The sequence below is a fragment of the Hemitrygon akajei genome, chromosome 7 (assembly GCF_048418815.1).
Source record: "Hemitrygon akajei chromosome 7, sHemAka1.3, whole genome shotgun sequence".
Classification (NCBI taxonomy): domain Eukaryota; kingdom Metazoa; phylum Chordata; class Chondrichthyes; order Myliobatiformes; family Dasyatidae; genus Hemitrygon; species Hemitrygon akajei.
The window spans coordinates 140130425-140151664 of NC_133130.1; the positions used below are offsets into that span (position 1 = coordinate 140130425).

At 43.4% G+C, this 21240-nt stretch overlaps 1 protein-coding gene across 1 annotated transcript; it reads right to left on the reverse strand.

Moving 5' to 3' along the window:
• Positions 1–790: 790 nt before the first annotated feature.
• ptgdsa (prostaglandin D2 synthase a) lies at positions 791–18442 on the reverse strand. Its single transcript, XM_073050203.1, has 7 exons — positions 18236–18442; positions 17256–17392; positions 15395–15465; positions 10482–10583; positions 10023–10124; positions 7338–7373; positions 791–927 (listed from the first exon to the last, which is right to left on the reverse strand). The coding sequence occupies exons 1-7, from the start codon at positions 18371–18373 to the stop codon at positions 905–907; spliced, it is 609 nt and encodes a 202-aa protein (XP_072906304.1). The 5' UTR covers positions 18374–18442; the 3' UTR covers positions 791–904.
• Between the last annotated feature and the right edge of the window lie 2798 nt (positions 18443–21240).

Below are 21240 nucleotides of genomic sequence, written 5' to 3' on the forward strand. Positions count from 1 at the left end.
AAATAGCTGCTCTACCTGACTCTGCTTTGGACACTTTTAACTTGCACTGGACACTTATAACTTGTTTTTAACTGACATGCGGCTGTTGTGTTTTACTATTTATTGTCATGTTTATTATTTAGTGTTGCGTTTGTTATGTTATGATTGCACTGCTCCTGGGAAATGCTGTCTCATTCTGCCCTGCAGAGCTGATGTACGGTTAGAATGACAATAAAGTTTTTGAATCTTGAATCAAGTGTATTTTTAACCACTATTTCCCTGCTCCATGTCTCACTTGGAAGTATTCTTTAATGCTTGTATGTACTGATACTGTCTCATTATCATTGCTCAGTGAGTCAAGGGAAGTCTGAGGTTAGGGAAGTGTTGGAGATGGAGGAAGGAAGATGGTTGAGAAAGGTGATTGAAAAAGTGGTTCTTAATGAGGTCAAAAGTGGAAGAGATAAGATGGCAACTTTGGAGAAGTGGTGGAGTTGTAATTGTAAAAGATGAACCGTGTAGCTTAGTCATGAATTTACCGAGCGGCACAATCTCCACCGCTTCTTCCTCAGGATCAGCTTGAGAACCGTCAGCAGCAGGCATGGGGCAGAGACTGTTGCAATGTACCAGAAACTAATGGTCCAGTCCATGCCTCGATAGAAGTTCAGAAGTAGATTCTGTTACCAGATTTCCTTCCTCCGTCAGCTCTGTCAGCCACAGGGATGGTCAGGAACTCCTGACTAAAGGAAATCCCTCTGCCATAGTTTCCAGACAGAAGAGTAAGTGACCACAGGAGTAAAGGAGACCACCAGGATTTAATGCCATGCCCAACTTTATTTGATCAATTGGCAGGATGTTGATCAGATCCATCAGTAGAGAAATCACAAACCCTTTGTGGGCAGAGTGAGCATGGCTCAACACATCTGGCTTAAGATTTTCCAAAATCGTCATCTGTTGAGGCAAAACAAAAGCAACAACTCAAAAAAAATAACATAGCAATGCCACAGAGTTGTAGCTGGACCCCGTTACTTGGGTATTCCCAACAACTGCTTGTCCTCCCACATATGGGTTTTATATTTTTACTATATTTTACGGTTTTTAAACCAAAAGCTCGGGGAATAAAGATGGCCAGAAACTGACAGCAATAATCTTTCACTCCAGGTGACAGCTCGGTGTTGACCTTGGTCAATTCGCTATGACTTTGAACATGCAAATCACAAATCCTTCATCCTTAAATGCATTGCTTTGTGCAGGAAGAGAGCAACCACCTGAACTCACAACTTCTGCATTGTGATAGTTGAACGTGTTTGTGCTGGAAGTCCTGCAGTGATGGGAAAGTGACGGGAGAGACAGGTGAGGACCACACTGGAAGACTGGAACCCATGGGAAGCAGCTTGGAGATGACAATCATTGTCACCCAACCTCAAGGCAATGAAGGGTATTAGTTATCAATGAATTAGATTGATTATGCAGTCAATTAGGCCATGATTGGAGAACTTTCCAATTTACTCAGAGTCATATTCAGTGGAGATGTTAATCTATTCACAACGCCATTTCCCAGTTATGAGAGACATTATCCACTTATCTGGGATATGACTGCTTTACTGCAGGCCGCACCTATTTACCATGGGCACTTTGGTTTAATTATAGTCTTACTCATTTGCAAAGCTTAGTACCAAACTACCTGCTTGTTGGGGTCCTTAACGTGTTTACCAACAACCTGTTTTCTCAAAGCAGTGTTATTTCATGAGTGGAGTTCCACCTTATTCAGGTTATGAACCACTTACTGACAGTTATTCAGCCAAAGACCTCCAGAGAGAGAGGAGACAGGAGAGGTTAGTTTGGAATCGATGCAGTGCTAAGGGGAGAGAGCCGGACACAGAGTTATAGAGAGAAAAGCAGATCAGTTGGTTTTATATGGGATCAATGGAGTGCTAAGGGGAGAGAGCAGGACAGAGAGTTATAGAAACATAGAAAACCTACAGCATAATACAGGCCCTTCACCCCACAAAACTGTGCCGAACATGTACTTACTTTAGAAATTACCTAGGCTTACTCATAGCCCTCTATGTTTCTAAGCTCCATGTACCTATCCAGGAGTCTCTTAAAAGATCCTTTCGTATCCGCCACCACCACTGTTGCCGGCAACCTATTCCACGCTCTCACAACTCTCTGCGTATAATCCTACACTTGACATGTCCTCTGTACCTACTTCCAAGCACCTTAAAACTGTGCCCTCTCATGTAAGCCATTTCAGCCCTGGGAAAAAGCCTCTGGCTATCCACACGATCAATGCTTCTCAACATCTTATACACCTCTATCAGGTCACCTCTCATCCTCCGTTGCTCCAAGAAGAAAAGGCTGAGTTCACTCAACCTATTCTCATATGGCATTCTCCCCAATCCTGGCAACATCTTTGTAAATCTCCCCTGCACCATTTCTATGGTTTCCACATCCTTCCTGTAGTGAGGCGACCAGGACTGAGCACAGTACTCCAAGTGGGGTCTCTCCAGGGTCCTATATAACTGCAACATTACCTCTCAGCTCCTAAACTCAATCCCATGATTGATGAAGGCCAGTTCATTGTATGCCTTCTTAACCACACAGTCAACCTGCGCAGCAGCTTTGAGTGTCCTATGGACTCAGACCCCAAGATCCCTCTGATCCTCCACGTTTACCATTAATACTATATTCTGCCATCATATTTGAGCTACCAAAATGAACCACCTCATGCTTATCTGGGTTGAACTCCACCTGTCACTTCTCAGCCCAGTTTTGCATTCTATCAATGTCCTGCTGTAACCTCTGACAGCCCTCCTCACTATCCACAACGCCCCCCCCCCAAACTTTGTTTCATCATCAAGTTTACTAACCCATTCCTCCACCACTTCTCTATCCAGGTCATTTATAAAAATCACAAAAAGTAGGGGTTCCAGAACAGATCCCTGAGGCACACCACTGGTCACCGACCTCCATGCGAAATATAACCCATCTACAACCACTCTTTGCCTTCTATGGGCAAGCCAATTCTGGATCCACAAAGCAATGTCCCCTTGGATCCCATGCCTCCTTACTTTCTCAGTAAGCCTTGCATGGGGTACCTTATCAAATGCCTTGCTGAAATCCATATACACTACATCTATGCTCTACTTCATCAATGTGTTTAATCACATCCTCAGAAAATTCAATCAGGCTCATAAGGCACAACCTGCCTTTGACAAAGCCATGCTGACTATTCCTAATCATATTATGCCTATCCAAATGTTCATAAATCCTGCCTCTCAGGATCTTTTCCATCAACTTACCATCCACTGAAGTAAGTCTCACTGGTCTATAATTTCCTGGGCTATCTCTACTCCCTTTCTTTAATAATGGAACAACATCCATAACCCTCCAATGCTCCAGAACCTCTCCCATCCTCATTGATGATACAAAGATCATCACCAGAGGCTCAGCAATCTCCTCCCCCACCTCCCACATTAGCCTGGGTTACATCCCATCCAGTCCCGGTGACTTATCCAACTTGATGCTTTCCAAAAGCTCCAGCACATCCTCTTTCTTAATATCTACATTCTCAAGCTTTTCAGTCCACTGTAAGCCATCCCTACGATCACCAAGATCCTTTTCCATAGTGAATACTGAAGCAAAGTATTCATTAAGTACCTCTGCTGTCTCCTCTGGCTCCATACACACTTTTCCACTGTCACACTTGATTGGTCCTATTCTCTCACGTCTTATCCTCTTGCTCTTCACATACTTGTAGAATGCCTTGGGGTTTTCCTTAATCCTGTCCAGCAAGGCCTTCTCATGGCCCTTACTGGCTCTCCTAATTTCATTAGAGTGTGAGAGTAAGCATTCGGCACGGACTAGAAGGGCCGAGATGGCCTGTTTCCGTGCTGTAATTGCTATATGGTTATATTATTAAGCTCCTTCCTGCTAGCCTTATAATCCTCTAGATCTCTATCATTAGCAAGTTTTTTGAACCTTTCATAAGCTTTTCTTGTCTTCTTGACTAGATTTTTACCAGCCTTTGTACACCATGGTTCCTGTACCCTACCATCCATTCCCTGTCTCATTGGAATGTACCTATGCAGAATTCCACACAAATATCCCCTGAACATTTGCCGTATTTCTGCCTTAACGTTTCCCTAAGAACACCTGTTCCCAATTTATGCTTCCAAGTTCCTGCCTGATAGCCTCATTCTTCCCCATACTCCAATTAAACGCTTTCCTAACTTGTCTGTTCCTATCCCTCTCCAATGCTATGGTAAAGGAGATGGAATTGTAATTACAATCTCCAAAATGCTCTCCCAGTGAGAGATCTGACACCTGACCAGGATCATTTCCCAATACCAGATCAAGTACAGCCTCTCCTCATGTAGGTTTATCTACATATTATGTCAAGAATCCTTCCTGAACACACCTAACAAACTCCACCCCATCTAAACACCTTGCTGTAGGGAGATGCCAATCAATATTTGGGAAATTAAAATCTCCCACCAAGACAACCCTGTTATTATTACACCTTTCCAGAATCTGTCTCCCTGTCTGCTCCTCGATCTTTGTTACTGTTGGGTTGTCTATAAAAAAACATCCAGTAGAGTTATTGACCCCTTCCTGTTTCTAACTCCCACCCACAGAGACTCCGTAGATAATCCCTCCACGACTTCCTCCTTTTCTGCAGCCGTGACGCTCTCTCTGATCAACAGTGCCACACACCCACCTCTTTTGCCTCCCTCCCTGTCCTTTCTGAAACATCTAAAGCCTGGCACTCTAAGTAACCATTACTGCCCCTGAGCCATCCAAGTCTCTGTAATGGCCACAACATCATAACTCCAAGTACTGATCCAGTTATAGAGAGAAAGCAAATAAGTTGGTTTTATATGGGATCGATGGAGGGCTAAGAAGAGAGAGCAGGACAGAGTTATGGACAGAAAGCAGATCAGTTTGTTTTATATGGGATCAATGCACAGCCACGGGGAGAGAGCGGGGCAGAGTGGTATGGAGAGAAAGCAGATCAGTTGGTTTTATATGGGATCAATGCACAGCCACGGGGAGAGAGCAAGGCAGAGAGGTATGGAGAGAAAGCAGATCAGTTGGTTTTATATGGGATCAATGCACAACCACGGGGAGAGAGCAAGGCAGAGAGGTATGGAGAGAAAGCAGATCAGTTGGTTTTATATGTGATCGATGGAGGGCTAAGGGTAGAAAGCAGTTGGTTTTATATGGGATCGATGGAGGGCTAAGGGGAGAGAGCAGCAGAGTCAAATATACTTGGGTCTGATACGAAGCTCCAAGAGGCAGAGCAAAGGATTAGTTTGTGATTGGCACAGGTCTCTCAAGAAGGAGCCATTCAGGAGCACTAGAGATCAGTGCTGAGATTATGGACATTATGGTAAGGACGGTAGACAGCAGCTTGATCTTCTCAGCTTCGAATTGTTAGAAATTTCAACATCAGCAACAGTGGAGGCAAACAGGGGTAATGGATGTGGGAAGAAAAGCAATGACATGTCAGTCTTGCCTACAGCCAGGTGGTTTGGAATGGATTTATGCAAGTATAGCTGGGTTGGAGAAAAGTTGTTTGTCAACAGCTGTTGGCAAGAAGACTGAGAGTTAACATTGGATGTGCAGGACTGTCAAGAGAGCTTTTCAGGAGCATTAGAGATCTGTGCTGGGATGCAGTCAGTGTCCAGAAAATGGACATTATGGTGAGGACTGTGGACAGCAGCTTGATCTTCTCAACTTTGAATTGTTGAATTCTCAACTTTGTAATTGAAATAAGGAATATTTCAGTGCTAAGGTTGGGTATGAATCTGCTTGAGTGATTCTAACATTGAGTTGCAGAATAATGACTCATGGTTGTGAGAAGCAGCTATATTTGCAAATACCACAGAGACAAAAGTAGACGGTAAGTGAGGAAGTAGATTATAACAGCAGAGGCCCTAAGGGTTTTATTTTGAGTAGAGAATTGCCAGCAGAGTTGTAAGAGAGAGGAACTCAGTGCACTCTGGTCAGAAGTGTGATGGGAATTTGACATGTGGAGTGATAACAGGTCCCTGCAAAAAGAGACCCAGTAGGGCAACGTGGATATAGGATGAAAACTGGGAAAGGTATGTTTCAGCAACACACACAAAATGCAGGTCAGGCTGCATCTATGGAAAAAGAGTAAACGGTTGACGTTTCTGGCCAAGACCCTTCATCAGGACAGATGAAGGGTCTTGGCCCACAATGTTGACTGTTTATTCTTTTCCATAGATCTTGCCCGACCTGCTGAGTTCCTCCAGCATTTTCTGTGTGTGTTGCTTGGATTTTCATCTTCTGCAGATTTTCTCGACTTTAAGGTATGTTTAGGCTAAGGCAGAGAGTCATTACAGAAACTTCCTTCAGCTTCCTTGATGGAATTCTTCCTTCAACCAATACCAGCAAAACCAGATTACTTTGTCAGTCATATAACTGGACAACTCTAGGATCTAGTAGACAGAAATATCTGCCATATTTTCCAAAGTAACAAAAATCAATTCATTGACCAATGGGTGGTAGGCAGGGAGGGTGTCTTACAAGACTCTTAAGCAGGTTAATACAGACTACATTACGGGGTGAGAGGTTTGGCATTCCTGGAAAGTGGGCTGTATCACAACTTTTCCATAATCTGAAGTCAAGCGAATCCCACACCAGCAACATCCCTCCAACCATTTGATTCATGAACTAACCAGCAAGATCCTAATCACTACGATCAGCAGCAGTTTGACCACTTTGCACTCAAATGGACTTTATTGCTCTAATTGTGTATTCTTGTCAGAATATGTATAATTTATGTTTAATTAATGTTTTACTTGTGAATGCTACTTGTGTGATGCCACGTGCCTGTGCTGCTGCAGCAAGATTTTCACTGAACCTTTGTTTACGTGTACTCGTGGAGGTGACAACAAACCTCAACTTTGGCTTTAGACTTTGACGCATCAAGGACTGCAAATTGAAAAAAAGAAAACCAAAGCTAGTGAAGGGTCTCGGCCCGAAACTTCGACTGTACTTCTTCCTATAGATGTCGCCTGGCCTGCTGCGTTCCACCAGCATTTTGTGTGTGTTGCGTCAATTTATTTGTCAATTTATGCATACAAATTCTGCGAGAGTGAATTTTATTCTGTACTATCTCCAATCTGTGAATTCTGTAAAGGCAAATTTCTGTCATTGAAATGGCCACAATGCAAAGGGTCACCTGTATAAGGCAAGCAATGGTTTGAGCACCTGAAGCAAATGGAGCCAAGTTTGTGATAAGGATGAAGTCTGGCAGTGACATATTGTAATGTATTTGTTGGTCATGGAATGCACGAGGAAGTGTTCAATAACGTGGAGTAACTCACCAAGTTGATGGAACTCATCAGCAGCATCACAGAACCCTGAAATAGAGTACAGAGAGTCAATATGACACCTGTCACGGGGGTGGTGTCCCACTGCCCATCAAAGTGCTTTCAGAAAGATTATTACAGAACCAATTGGTGGGAGTTCGTCAGATTTTTTGTTTTGCTGGATGCTGTACTGGGGAGCACAATGATGAAGGGAAAGGAAATAATGCAGCGTTGCAGGATTTCGGGATAGAGGATCAGAAAGGTGCAGGATGGACAAGGGTAAGATATAAGCACAGTGAGATGGAGACGATGGGATAGAGAGGTAGGATACAGGAGAGGAGAGCTAATATAGAGGGAAGGAAGGAGAATGGTAGAATGGGAGGGGAAGTTGAAGAAGGAATGGTAAGGACAACTGGGTTAAATGGGTGATGGGGTGGGCAGGGGTGGAGGAAGATGAGCAGTGTGAAAGGGAATACTATAGATTGGTGAGATGAAAGGATGAAATGGTGGGATATTGCAGTGGTAAAATGGAGGACTGGAGGGATGGAATTGCTAAAAGGTGCCAGGGATAATTTTCCAGAGCAATGTGTTCCTAACCTAACAAAGGAGGAATATTACTGAATTTGATTCTGAAGAGAGGTGGGTTAAGTATACCAAGATCGTTCAGGGAACATATAAGAAATAGTGACTATAACATCGCAATATTTAGGTTAGCCATAGAAAAGGAGGAGCAAACCAGAATAAAAAGCGTACACTTGAGGAAAGCCAACATTAATGAGAAGTATCTGGCTCAGGTTAATAGCAACTGGAAGTAGACAGGCTTAGCAGAGCAATGGGCTACAGCTGAGACAGATGTCCATGTAAAGTTAAAGAAGAGCAAACACAGAGCGTAAAAAGGCATGAGTGACAATTGTTGGGTTATAGATACCAATGAGAATCAGAGAAGAGACACTAAAATAAGAGAGTAACGGAGAACAAATGAGGAAAAAAAATGCTGGAAGAATCTGTGGAAAGAGAAAGCGGGCAACATTTCAGGTCAAAGACCTTTCATCAGTGTTCTGATTCTGTCAGAGTGAACCTCTAGGTACCCAAAGCTTTTCTGCCACCAGGAGTGGTTTGGAATGTTACCCACTCAGTTGTATCCAACTCTAAAGAATTACCAAAGCATCCATCAGATTGAACCCCATCTACCACCCTAAAGCATCCATTTTCTCCACCACCGGTGCATCATGGTTGCAGAGCGATATCATCCATAAAATGTAATGCAGTTACTCTTTCAGGCTGCTCCTGTCCAAAACACCGGCCCTCAGCCTCCAAGGAAGAGGGCTGGAGGTGCAGAGGAACTCTGTCATCTGCAGGTTTCGATTCGTTCATCAATCCCGGGTCAAAATCTTGGAACTCCCTCACCCACAGCTCTGTGGGAGCACATTCGCCAGGGGAAGTACAATGATTCAATAAGCCAGCTCACTACTGCCTTCTCAAGGAAGACTAGGGATGGGCAATAAATGCTGGTCTTGCCGGTGACACCCACATCCCAAAAGAATGATTAAATCAATAAACAATATCTCTCGTCAATTTCTTTATTGTTGCCATATCTGTGCAGCTGATCCATCATTCACTCATTTTTAATTCACACCCATTTCTTAATGGTTAAACTATAAGAAATTACCAAGGGCTTTACTCCTTCTTCTGGCCTGCTCAACTTTAATCATCAATCCTGTGAGTGAGTTCAACAGTTAAGAGGAGGGGCAAGATCCTTCTCCACCTATATTTTATCTTCATTCGTTATTTCCATCCCCTTTCATTCCATCTAGATTAAGGATCTGGCTGCAGAGACACAAAGGACTATAATATGGAGCAAAAAGCAACTACTGGAGGAACTCGGAACGAAAGGAAATGTTAAACACAAGAGATGCTGGAAATCCAGATTAACACATGCAAGATGCTGGAGGAAACCAGCAGGTCACACAGAATCTATGGAAAGCAATAAACTTCATATTTTGGTCCTGATGAAGGGTCTCAGCCTGAAACATTGGTTTTTATTCCCTTCCATAAATGTTGTTTGACCTACTGAGTTCCTCCAGTATCTTGGAAAAGAAATGTTGATACTTCCAGTTGCAGCTGTGGATCAGGGATTCACTTTGTCCTCATCTCCCACCCTGCCAGTGTCCAGCTTCAACAGATTGTCTGCTTTTCCACCATCTTCAATGAGATTCCATCACAGGACACATGCCTCTCTCCTCCTCTTTTCTCATTCCAAAGGAGACCATCCTCTTGCAGCTCCCTGGCTTGTTCTTCCATTTCCGCTAACTACTCCTCTTCCCACTTCCTTATCCAAAGCAATTACCAGAAATTCAGCACCTGTCCTTTCAGCTAGCCTCCTCAAACAAGGGATCGAACACTCCCAGTTGAAGCAGCATCCCGATATAGCTCACTGTATTCAGTCTCTGTGCTAAAGAAACTGTTCATTTCTTAACTTTTCCACTTCCATTTCTCCATAAGACATAGGAGCAGAATCAGGCTATTCAGCCCATCAAGTCTGCTTCACCATTCAATTATGGCTCCTTTATCCATAGATGCTACCTGACAGGCTGAGAATGGCCAGTTTTCCTGTTTTTATATCTTACTCTTGTTTCTACGAGAGAGAAAAACACAGCTAGTTTACTTAAAAGACAGACTTATCATTGGGATGATTCTGACCATATTGAGGGAACGCGTAGATGAATATTTCTGGGATGTTGTTGCTGGTAACAAGTTGTTGAAACTTGATCTTTACAGCTTCATCAACATTAGGGGTTCTCCCTGGAAACAGAAAAAGAAATTATTATTGTGAATGGGAATCACACAGTCTGCCTCTACTCTGTGCTTTTCTTGTACCTAGTTAGTTCTGTATCTGTCCTGACTGTGTTTGATGGGATAACAGAAGAATGCTTCACTCTGTACTTAAGCTGTGCTCCACTCCATACAGTGCGACCTTATGTCTCCATCTAGCCTAACTTACACCTGATTTATCATTCAGAATCTACCATTTCATGAGTGTTGACACCTCTCACTCTAAATAGCACAAAATTCAGGAAAGTAATGAAGAGTTCAAGGTCTGTGTCAGTGTGCGCCCGGGTTTGGGATTCACGGTTTTCCTCTAACACATTTTTTACCCACCGTAGAGTTTGACAGTGATTTTCTGTCTTTGCTGAAAGAAGATTATTGCATAATTGGTGTAGTCTGTTTCACTGACTACAATGTCAGTGGTCAGTCCCCGATCTGCAGAGTGAAGCAAAAAGACACATTTAGGTTGTTAATTCCTACAAATTCTGCATAAGATAATAATGCGGAATTTTGGGACAGACTGTCAAACCTGACTGTTTTTGAGCAACTACTGGTATACACTCCATCTGAATGATGAACAGTGAGGCCTTGAAGGAGACTACTCAGTCCATTGGAGTCAGCCAGGTGGCTCACACATCAGCCCAGTTATTCAAACTCCTTTCATTGCGACTTCACGTGCAATATTTCTTTTGTGAAATAGGGCTGCAAATTATGGCCAGCTAGTAGTCACACTTGGAGCATTCATGATCAAGTACCAGCTGTTAGTCAGAACTCTCAAAGGTCAAAGTCTCCACCATCCTTTGTTTCCAGGCACAACTACACAGTGAGCATGATCCACATCCCACCACCCACCTAAACAACTCCTGCCCAACACCATCCCCAGCCCCAACCTCTCCATCAGAACACCTGGCCCCAATACCTCCATCCCTCCAGTGGAATTGATCTCTGATCAAATCTATAGCCTCACTTCACCATTATATACCCAATTCCTGAATAATTGTCCATTCATCTCACCATCACAGCCTCCTACAGCCTGACACCTCCCTTGCCACAATCCCAAACTACCTCCCTGACTCAAAATCCTGACCACTTCCACATTGCTCCCTGTTCCACAACTTGAGACCCTCCTGGATCTCCAATCAGTCTCTGATGCCCTCATGAGCCTGCTCTCACCTTGGATGCTATTTCTACTTGACCCAGCTGATCCCCAGAGCACTGGTGCATCTTTAGCTCCAAAGATGTTCAACATCTTTTGGTTCACAGCAACATCCTGAAGTGGTCATTAGTACATCACTCAGTGTTGAAACTAATTTGAAATCTGCTCCCTTGGACTTTTGACAGTTTGCATCTAAACTCTTCAGGAACTTAAACTTATCTTTATAAAATCTTCTTTCAACTTCTTTGCTCTAAGGAGAACAACTGAAGGTTTTCTCAACCCTGAGTGGAAACCCTTACTTTGTCCTAGGGTACTAAGGCGCCTCTGTGCTCCGCCAAATCCTTCAAGGTGTCAAAAATGGGCATTTTTCGGTTCTGTGTAACCACCTGGCATTTACAGCCTCACTTTGACTGTTGCTTTTGATTTCTCTCATTATTTTTTGGTTTGCCCAATGACAATAAAAAGGGGGATAGATTCAGCACCTTTAAGGGACGGCAAAGAGAATCAGCATCAGTGGGAGTGTTGGGGTGGGGTATGAACGTCAGCATCTTAAACACCGGAGGGAGTTTATCATGGGGCTCGGGGGGATGAGGGATATTGCCAATGCCTCCCACAGTACGATGGGAGAAGCTGAGCACCAGCTCTTGGTGTGGAAGAGGGTGAGCAACTACAGGGAAGAATTAGCTCCAGTCGTTGAAGGGAGAGGGAGCTGAGGGAAGTGGCAGTGTGTCTGTAGCTTAAGGGAAAATAGATGAATAGAAGCAGATCAACATCAGAGGAAGGAGTGTCGGCCCTTCAAGGGAGGAATATAAAATTATCACTTCAGGGGAGGGTTTGAGAGCATGAGTAAAGAGATATAGCATCCACTTATTCAAAGGGGAGGAATGGAAGACCAAACGACTGAGTGTGGAAGAGAAGAAAGTCAGCTTCAAGAGGGAAAGGGAAAATCAAGTCAGGGAAAGAGAGTCAACAATCTTAAGGATGTAATACAAATACAGCATGTTTAGTGGCTGGAGAAAACCTTCAAGGGAGGAGGATGAAGTTGGAGAGCAGTGGCAGGGAGATGGCACTGAAGGAAAGTGGAGAACAGATCTCTGGGGGGGGGGGGGTGACAGGAACCTGGATTGCAGCTCTCCATACCCTCCCATCCATATATCCATCCAAACTTCTCTTAAACAATGAAATTGAGCTCACATGCACCACTTGCGCTGGCAGCTCATTCCACACTCTCATGACCCACTGAGTGAAGAAGTTTCCCCTCATATTGCCCTTAAACATTTCACCTTTCAGGATTAACCCATGACCTCTAATTGTAGTCCCACCCAACCTCAGTGGAAAAAGCCTGCTTGCATTTACCCTATCTCATAATGTTGTATTCCTCTATCAAATCTCCCCTCAATCTTCTACGTTTCAAGGAATAAAGTCCTAACCTATTCAATCTTTCTTTATGACTCAGGTCCTCCAATCCCGACTACATCCTTGTAAATTTTCTCTATACTCTTTCCACCTTAGTTACATTTTTCCTGTAGATGGGACACTACAAATTAGGCCTCACCAATATCTTAAACCACTTCAACATAACAGCCCATTTCCTGTACTCAATACTTTGATTTATGAAACCAATGTGCCAAAAGCTTTCTTTTGACCCTATCCACCTATGCTGCCACTTTCAATTAATTATGGACCTGTTTCCCAGATCACTTTGTTCTACCACATTGACTTTGCTTCACGTATAGATTACCATTCTGATCTCCCAGGGGACCAATTCTGTCTCTTGCAATCCTCTTGCTGTTAATATATCTGTCAAATCCCTTAGGATTCTCACTCACCTTGTCTGCTGGGCAATCTCATTCCTTCTTTTAGCCCTCCTGATATTTTTCTTAAGTGCTCTCTTGCAATTCTTCTACTCCATAAGTACCTCACTTGTTCCTATCTGCTATGCACCTCCTCCATTTTCTTAACCAGGGCCTTAATATCTCTTGAAAACCAAGGTCCACTAAACCTGTTACCTTTACCTTTTATTGTGATAGGCGCATACAAACTTTGTATTCTCAAAATTTCACTTTTGAAGACCTCCCACTTACCAAGTACACCTTTGCCAGAAAACGGCCTGTCGCAATCTACACTTGCCACATCCTTTCTGATACCATCAAAATAGGACTTTCTCCAATTTAGAATTTCAACCTGTGGACTACCTTTTTCCATATCTACTTTGAAACTAATGGCATTGTGATCACCAGATGCAAAGTGTTCCCGACACAAACCTCTGTCACCTGCCCTGTTTCATTCCCTGAAAGGAGATCAAGTATCAGAGACTGTCTCGTTAGGACTTCTATAGTCTGATTAAGGAAACTTTTTTGAACACATTTGACAAAGTCTATCCCATCTAGTCCTTTCACAGTAATGGAATTCCAGTCAATATAGTTAGTATCACCTACTTTAACAACTTTGTTTCTTGCAAACAGTCTCTATGAATTTGTTCCTCTAAATCCTGCAGGCTGTTGGGTGGCCTATTATAACCCCATTAATTTGGTCATACGTTTCTTATTCCTCAGTTCCACCCATATAGCCTCACTAAATGAATTCTCCAGTCTGTCCTGACTGAGCACTGCCATGACAATTTTCCTTGACTATTAATGCCACCCCTTCCCTTTAATCCTTCCCACTCTGTCACTTCTAAGACAGCAGAATCCTGGAATAGTGAGCTGCCAGTCCTGCACCCTCTTGCAACCAAGTCTCACTAATGGCTACAATATCATAAGTCCATGTGTTGATCCATGCCCTGAGCTTATCTGTCTTTCCTACAATACTTCTTGCATTGAAATATACACAGCACAGAACACTAGTCGCACCATGCTCAGCTTTTTGATGCCTAACTTTGACTGAGGTCTTATCAACACCTGTCTCCACAACCTCTCCAACAACTGTTCTAGTACTCTAATTCCCATCCTTCTGCAACTCTAGTTTAAACCACCCCATGCAGCACTAGCAAACCTTCCCACTAGGATATTAGACCATTACAATTCAGGTGCGAACCGTCCCTTCTGTACAGGTCCCACCTTCCCTAGAAGAGAGCCCAATGATCCAAAGATCTGATGGCCACCCTCCTACACCAACTCCTTAGCCACGTGTTAAACTGTATAATCTTCCTATTTCTGACTCACGAGCACGTGGCATGGGTAGCAATCCTGAGATCACAACCCTGGCAGTCCCGTCCTTTAACTGAACACCTAACTCCCTGAACTCACTTTATAGAACCTCATCATCTTCCTACCCATGTCATTGGTACCTACCTTGACCATGACCTTTGGCTGCTCACCCTCCTACTTAAGAATTCTGAGGACTCGATCCGCGATGTCCCAGGCCCTGGCACCCAGGAGGCAACATGCCTTCCAGGAATCTCATTCTTGTCCACAGAACCTCTTTTCTGTTCCCCTAACTAATGAATCCCATATAACCACAGCTCTCCTCTTCTCTTCCTTTTCTTCTGAGTCACAGAGCCAAAGTCAGTGCCGGAGACCTGACCCCTATGGCTTTCCTCTACTAGGTCATTTTCCCCACCTGCCCCAAACAGTATCCAAAGTAACATACCTGTTGTTGAGGGGGATGGCCACAGGGGTACTCTGCACTGGCTGTTTAGCCCTTTTCCCCTTCCTGACTGTCACCCAGTCTCCTGTGCCCTGCAACCTGAGTGCAATTACCTCTCTATATGTCCTAACTATTATTCCGTCAGCCTCCTGAATGATCCAGCGTTCATCCAGTTCCAGCTCCAACTCCTTAACACTTCACTCTTCACGAGAGGAGCATAAAGTGAGTATAAAGAAAGAAAGAGGAGAGAGTTAACTCTTTGGCAGTGAGGGGGCAGAAGCACAGCCCCTCAGGGCATGAGGAGCAAATGTAACGTGTGTGCTGGGGGGAGAGGGTTGGCAGTTCCAGGGTAGGAGGGCAGGAATCAGTCCAACAAGGATGGGGACAAGGCCAAGCACTTTGGGGGGCTCTGAGAGAGAGGCAGCAGCTGTGCAGACTGAGTGCCTCCTGGGGAAATGAGGGGGATGGAATAATTTAAGGTGAGAACAACAATTTCACAAACTTTTTCTTGAGAATCTCCCTGGGATTGCAGCCTTCGTGTAGTCTTGCTTAATGTCCCAACAGATCCCATCCCTGGGAGAAAAAGAAGAGAATATTGATTACATTTCATGTTGGAAACTGATTCTTTGCCGAGGTCAGAAACTCCAGAGAGATGTCTTGATTTTACCTTTATCTTGACTTTGCAGAGACTGATAACGGTAGGACATACACAATGATTGGTAGGGCCCTAGAGAGTACTGAGGAACAGAAGGACCTTAGTGCATGTCCAATGATCTCTGAAGGTAGCAACAAAGGTAGATAAGATGGTAGAGAAGGTATAGGGATAATTCTGTTCATTACATGAGACAGAAAATGTAAGAACAGGGAAATTATTGTGCATCTAAATAAATTATTGGTCAGACCACAGCTCAAATGCCCTGTACAGTTCTGGTCATCATACTGTGGGAAGGATTGAGTGCAGAGTATGCAGCCTGGGATGGAGTGTTTCAGTTAAGAGGAAAGATTGGACAAGCTGGGAAGGTGAGACGTAAAACTGTAAGACATAGGAGCTGAATTTGGCCATTTGGCCCATCGAGTCTATGCTGCCATTCAATCACTGGCTGGTTTATTTTCCCTATCCATCCCATTCTGGTTCAGAGGTCATGAGAAAGAATTTTTGCTCTGCCTGGGTGGGTGGTGGAGGCAAGGGTTTTATTTGAGCACTTGAACTGCCACAAACGGAAGGCTACAGAGCAATTGCTGATAAGTAAAGATGTTACCTTAATGGTCAACACGTAATAACAGGAAGTGTCAAAAACTAAACTTGTCAAGTTGACTGCTGTGACTATGGTTGCCAATTTGGAGAGGTGTCTGACTCCAAACCAATGAGAGCAGGAGGCTCAACTCCCAACCAATCAGAGCAAGAAGACCAACTTTTGTCCAGTGGGAGCAAGAGATCTGATTCCCATCCAATGGAAACGATAAACACAAAATGTTGGATGAACGGCAGGTCAGGCCATGGAGGGAAATGAATAGTTGAATTTTCAGGCTGAAGCCCTTCAAAAGGACTGAAAAGAAAGGGGGCAGAATCCAGAATAAAAGGGTGGGGAGAAGTAGGAGGAGCATGAGCTAGCAGGTGATAGGTGAATTCAGGGGAAAGGGGGAAAGTAGGAAGCTGGGGTTGTGGGGGGGATTGGCCAACCATTTTAATTCCACTTCCCATTCCCACACTGACGTGTCTGTCCACAGCTTCCTCTGCTGACAAATTCCGACAAGCTGCAGATTAGAGAATAACATCTTAGTAGTCTCCAACCTGATGGCATTAACATCAATTTTTCTAACTTCCAGTAATCGCTCTCATTTTCTCCTCCATCCTTCTTTTGTTTTCCCTTATCCCTCTGATCGCTTTACCCTTTCTCTTTTCTTTCCCTGCCTCCACGACCTGTCCATCTCCCACACCTTCCTCCTTCTGGTCCCCCACCGCCCTCCCTTTATTCCATAGCCAAGTGTCATTTCCTATCAGATTCTATCTAATCCAGCCCTTTGACTCTTCCACCTATCTCCACCCAGCTTCTTACATCAATTTCCCCTTTCTCAATCCTATCTAACTTCACCCTCTCCTCTGGATTCACCTATCACCTTGCTCCTGCTCCTCTCCCTTTCACCGCCATTTTGTTCTGGCTTCTACCCCATTTCTTTCCAGTCCCAAGGAAAGGTCTTGGCCTGAAACATCAGCTGTTCATTTCTGCTGAGATCCCCCAGTACCTTGTGTGTGTTTCTCTGGATTTGCACCATTTGTGATCTCTCCTGTGCTTCCATCCAGAGAGATTGGTTGGGGAGCAGGACTGGGAAATCGGCAGAGAAAAATACTTGGTTACGCTCACATTTTGCGTAGCGTGTTGACACGCATGGCTTCAGACTGATCGCTCACTCGCACAGTAACCGCTTCCAGATTGTGGTTATTTGTTTTCAAATAGGAACATTGCGATCCAACAGCAATGAGGCGCCACACACCTGTAAACTAAAATATAACATCACATCAAGCAGTCCCGGGGCAGGAACGTTATGGGTTAATTACAGAGTAAAGCTTGCTCTGCACTCTGTACTCAAACATTCCCACTGCAGGAAAAGCAAGAGTCAGTGAAACTCAAACTCCCCGCACTATTCCAATGACCTTAAATTGTGTCCTTCTCCGTCCCCACAAGATTTGCTTATTTCTCAGTTCTAAATAATCTCAATATTCTGAGAATTTGCTGTAGCACAGCATCTTAGAACACCTCAATTTCCCATACTGGCTCCCCTCTTCCCCTTCCATTCTTATCACCTCCCTCTGGTGCCCCTGCAGCATTTTGTGTTTGTTACCTGAAATTAAATCTCCTCTTTCCTGTCTTAGCTCCTGCAGGCTCTTCGTGCAACTGAAATTCCTCTGTCATTCTAATGGATGTTTTTGTGCTGTCAGTCTCCATTTATGAAGCCAAAGATCCCAACTGCTATTTTGATAGTTTTCTCGATCTATTTCAGATATACAAAAACCCTCAGCTCTGTTTCAGCCTCCCCTTCAGAATTGTATTATTTAGTGTAAGATGCCTCTCCTCATTCAGTCCACCAAAGTACCACACTTCACATCACTCTGTATTAAATACAATCTGCCACTCGACTACCCATTTCAGCAGCCTTGGCTTCAACTTACTGGCAGAGCTACTGTATCAGTCATCTGTAAAGGGTGAAAACTACATTTCCGCCGAGGAGAGTGAGTCAGGGGCTTTACTTCACCAGTATGCTGATCACACCACCGTTAGAACGTACATATAAGGACATAAGAACATCTGAAGAATGTGTTGCAGTTAAAAGGCTGTGCCGTTACCTGCTGAATGTTAAAGTTTTGCTGAGCCTGGATCTTGTCAATTGGACCCTGATCCTGTGCTCGCCGTCTCGCCCCTCTGCCACCGGAAAGAAAAGTCAAACTTAACGTGAAAAGGAAGATCAGATTGAAAGGCCCCATGCTCTGGAGATAGCGAGTATAATTGCTGACTGGGCTCTTTGGAGTTACCAGCAGATAGAGCAATATTTACAATTGACAAGGTCCTCTTTGGTTTATCATTAAATAAACGACAGCCTACAAGGTATACTTGAATTCCAGGCAAACCTCCTGCTCGGCAAAGCTAATAATGTAACCTTATTTGAGATTGATTGTTACCATCATCCTACCTTCCTGTCACTATATCCCTCAAGTTTATCTACAGTGGTGCTAGAAAGGTTGTGAACCCTGTAGAATTTTCTGTATAAATAGGACCTAAAATGTGATCAGGTCTTCACATAAAAGAGAACCTAATTAAATCAATAACCCAAAAAACATCATACTTGTTCATTTGTTTATTGAGAAAAATTATCTGATGTTACATGTATTTGTTGGAAAAAGTATGTGAACTTTTGTTTTCAGTAATTGGTGTGACCCCTCTTTGCAGCAATAACTTCAACCAAACATTTCCAGTAACTGTTGATCAGTCCTGCACATCAGCTTGCAGGAATTTTAGGCCATTCCTCCTTACAAAACTGCTTCAACTCTGGGATGTCGGTGGGCTTCCTTGCATGAACTGCTTGATTTAGATCCTTCCACAACATTTCTATAGGATTAAGGTCAGGACTTTGACTCGGCCATTCCAAAACACAAACTTTCTTTGTTTTAACCCATTCTGTTGTTGATTTACTCTTGTCCTTCGGATCATTGTCTTTTTGTATTATCCAACTTCTATTAAGCTTCAGGCGACAGACTGCCACCCTGGTCATTCTCTGGAAAATGTCTTGATACAATTTTGAATTCATTGTTCCCTCAACAATTGCAAGCTGTCCAGGCCCTGAAACAGCAAAGCAGCCTCAGACCATGATGCTCCTTCCACCGTGCTTCAACAGTTAGGATGAGGTTTTGGTGTTTTCCTCCAAACATAGTAATGTGCATTTCTGCCAAGAAGTTCAACTTTTGTCTCATCTGTCCACGGAACATTGTTCCAGAAACATTGTGGAACATCCAGGTGGTCTTTTGTAAACTTGGAGATGTGCAGTAATGTTTTGTTTTGGAGAGCACTGGTTTCCTCCGTTGTGTTCTTCCATGAACACCATTCTCATTCAGTGTTTTTCTTATAGTGGACACATGAACAGAGATTTTAGCAAGTTCTAGAGATTTCTGCGGGTCTTTTGCTGCTACCATTGGATTCTTCGTTACCTCCTTCAGAATTGCACATTGTGCTCTTGGTGTGATCTTTGCAGGCTGTCTACTCCGAGGGAGAGTAGCAACAGCACTGAGTTTCCTCCATTTGTAGACAATTTCTCTTACTGTGGACCGATGAACACTCAGGTCTTTAGAAATGCCTTTGTAGCCAGTTCCAGCTTGATGCATCTCTACAATTCTTCTTCTAATGGCCTCTGGTGCACATAAACAGACCTCCCTTGAGAAGAGCAGCCTCTTCCAGTAACCTGACTTTGTGTGTCTTTTTTAAAGGGCAGGGCATCCCTACAATCCACACCTCCAATCTCATCTCATTGATTGGAACACCTGACTCCAAATAGCTTTTGTAGAAGACATTACCCCAGAGGTTCACATACTTTTTTCAACAAATACATGTAAATTTAGATAATTTTTCTCAATAAATAAATGAACAAGGATAATGTTTTTGTATTACTTATTTAATTGGGTTACCTTTGTCTAGTTTTAGGACTTACGTGAAGATCTGATCACATTTTAGGTCATATTTATGCAGAAATAAAGAAAATTCTACAGGGTTCACAAACTTTCTAGCACTATGGTATTCATCCTGTCACTTAGTACTCAACTTCAAGCACTGCAGAAAGGTACTCAGAAAAATGGAGTATTGTTCTAAAACTTGATTCTGGTGTCAAAGGGGGAAATATCAGGACTATCCAATATTCCGGATTTGACTTCCTGCCTTGGCTCCTCCTTCTCTGATAGCAACTAGGGGGCCAGTTGTGCCATCCGTAGCACAGGCTCCTTTTGGTTGTACGTTGGTGGGTAGTTGCTGGATGGAAACTCACCATCATAACCATTATCTGCTAAATCGTTCCAATCCATATCTCCATATTCTTTCTCCTCCCCTCTTTCAGATCCAAAAGTACACATTATTCCTCTCTGTACAGCAGGTTGGTCCTGCAGCTTTTGTATCTGCTTTAAACACGTTTACACGATCCGCAGTGTTACGTTTCTTCATGTGTATTGATTTCTGTATCACATGTATATCTGTCTTTAAGTCATTGTACTGTTTCTTTAATTCCACCACCTTGCTTTTAGCTAAATTTGCTTCTTCCCACTGCTTACTCTTTTCTTTAACCAATTTCTCATGATTCTGATGAAATTGGTACATTTAAGACCATAAGATATAGAAGCAGAATGAGGCCATTTGGCCCATCGATGACTGATCCATTTTCCCTCTCAGTCCCAATCTCTTGCCTTCTCCCTTTATCCCTTCATGCCCTGACCAATCAAGAATCTATTAACCTCTGCCTTAAATATACATAAAACATGGCTTCCACAGTTGCCTGTGGCAACGAATTCCACAGATTCACTACTCTCTGGCTGAAGAAATTCCTCTTCACCTCTGTTCTGAAAGGATGTGCCTCTATTTCTGAGACTGCGTCCTCCTGTCTTAGAGTCTCCCACCATCCTCTCCACATTCACTCCAACAAGGCCTTTCACCATTCGATATGTTTCAATTAGGTCTCCCCACATTCTTCTGAATTCAAAAACTGGTCACAATACTCCAAGTGAGGCCTCATCAGTGCTTTACAAAGTCTCAACATTAAATCCCTTGCTTTTAACTTCTAATCCTCTTGAAATTAAAGCTAACATCACATTTGCCT

Excerpts from the sequence above, each read along its gene's own strand:
- ptgdsa (XM_073050203.1), bottom strand. The coding sequence starts at position 18,373 with ATGGGGCCTTTCAATCTGATCTTCCTTTTCACGTTAAGTTTGACTTTT. Across the intron at positions 17,393-18,235 it reads AAAACTTTAACATTCAGCAG|TTTACAGGTGTGTGGCGCCT; the intron begins GTAACGGCACAG and ends GTTATATTTTAG. Across the intron at positions 15,466-17,255 it reads GTCAACACGCTACGCAAAAT|GGATGGGATCTGTTGGGACA; the intron begins GTGAGCGTAACC and ends TTTTTCTCCCAG.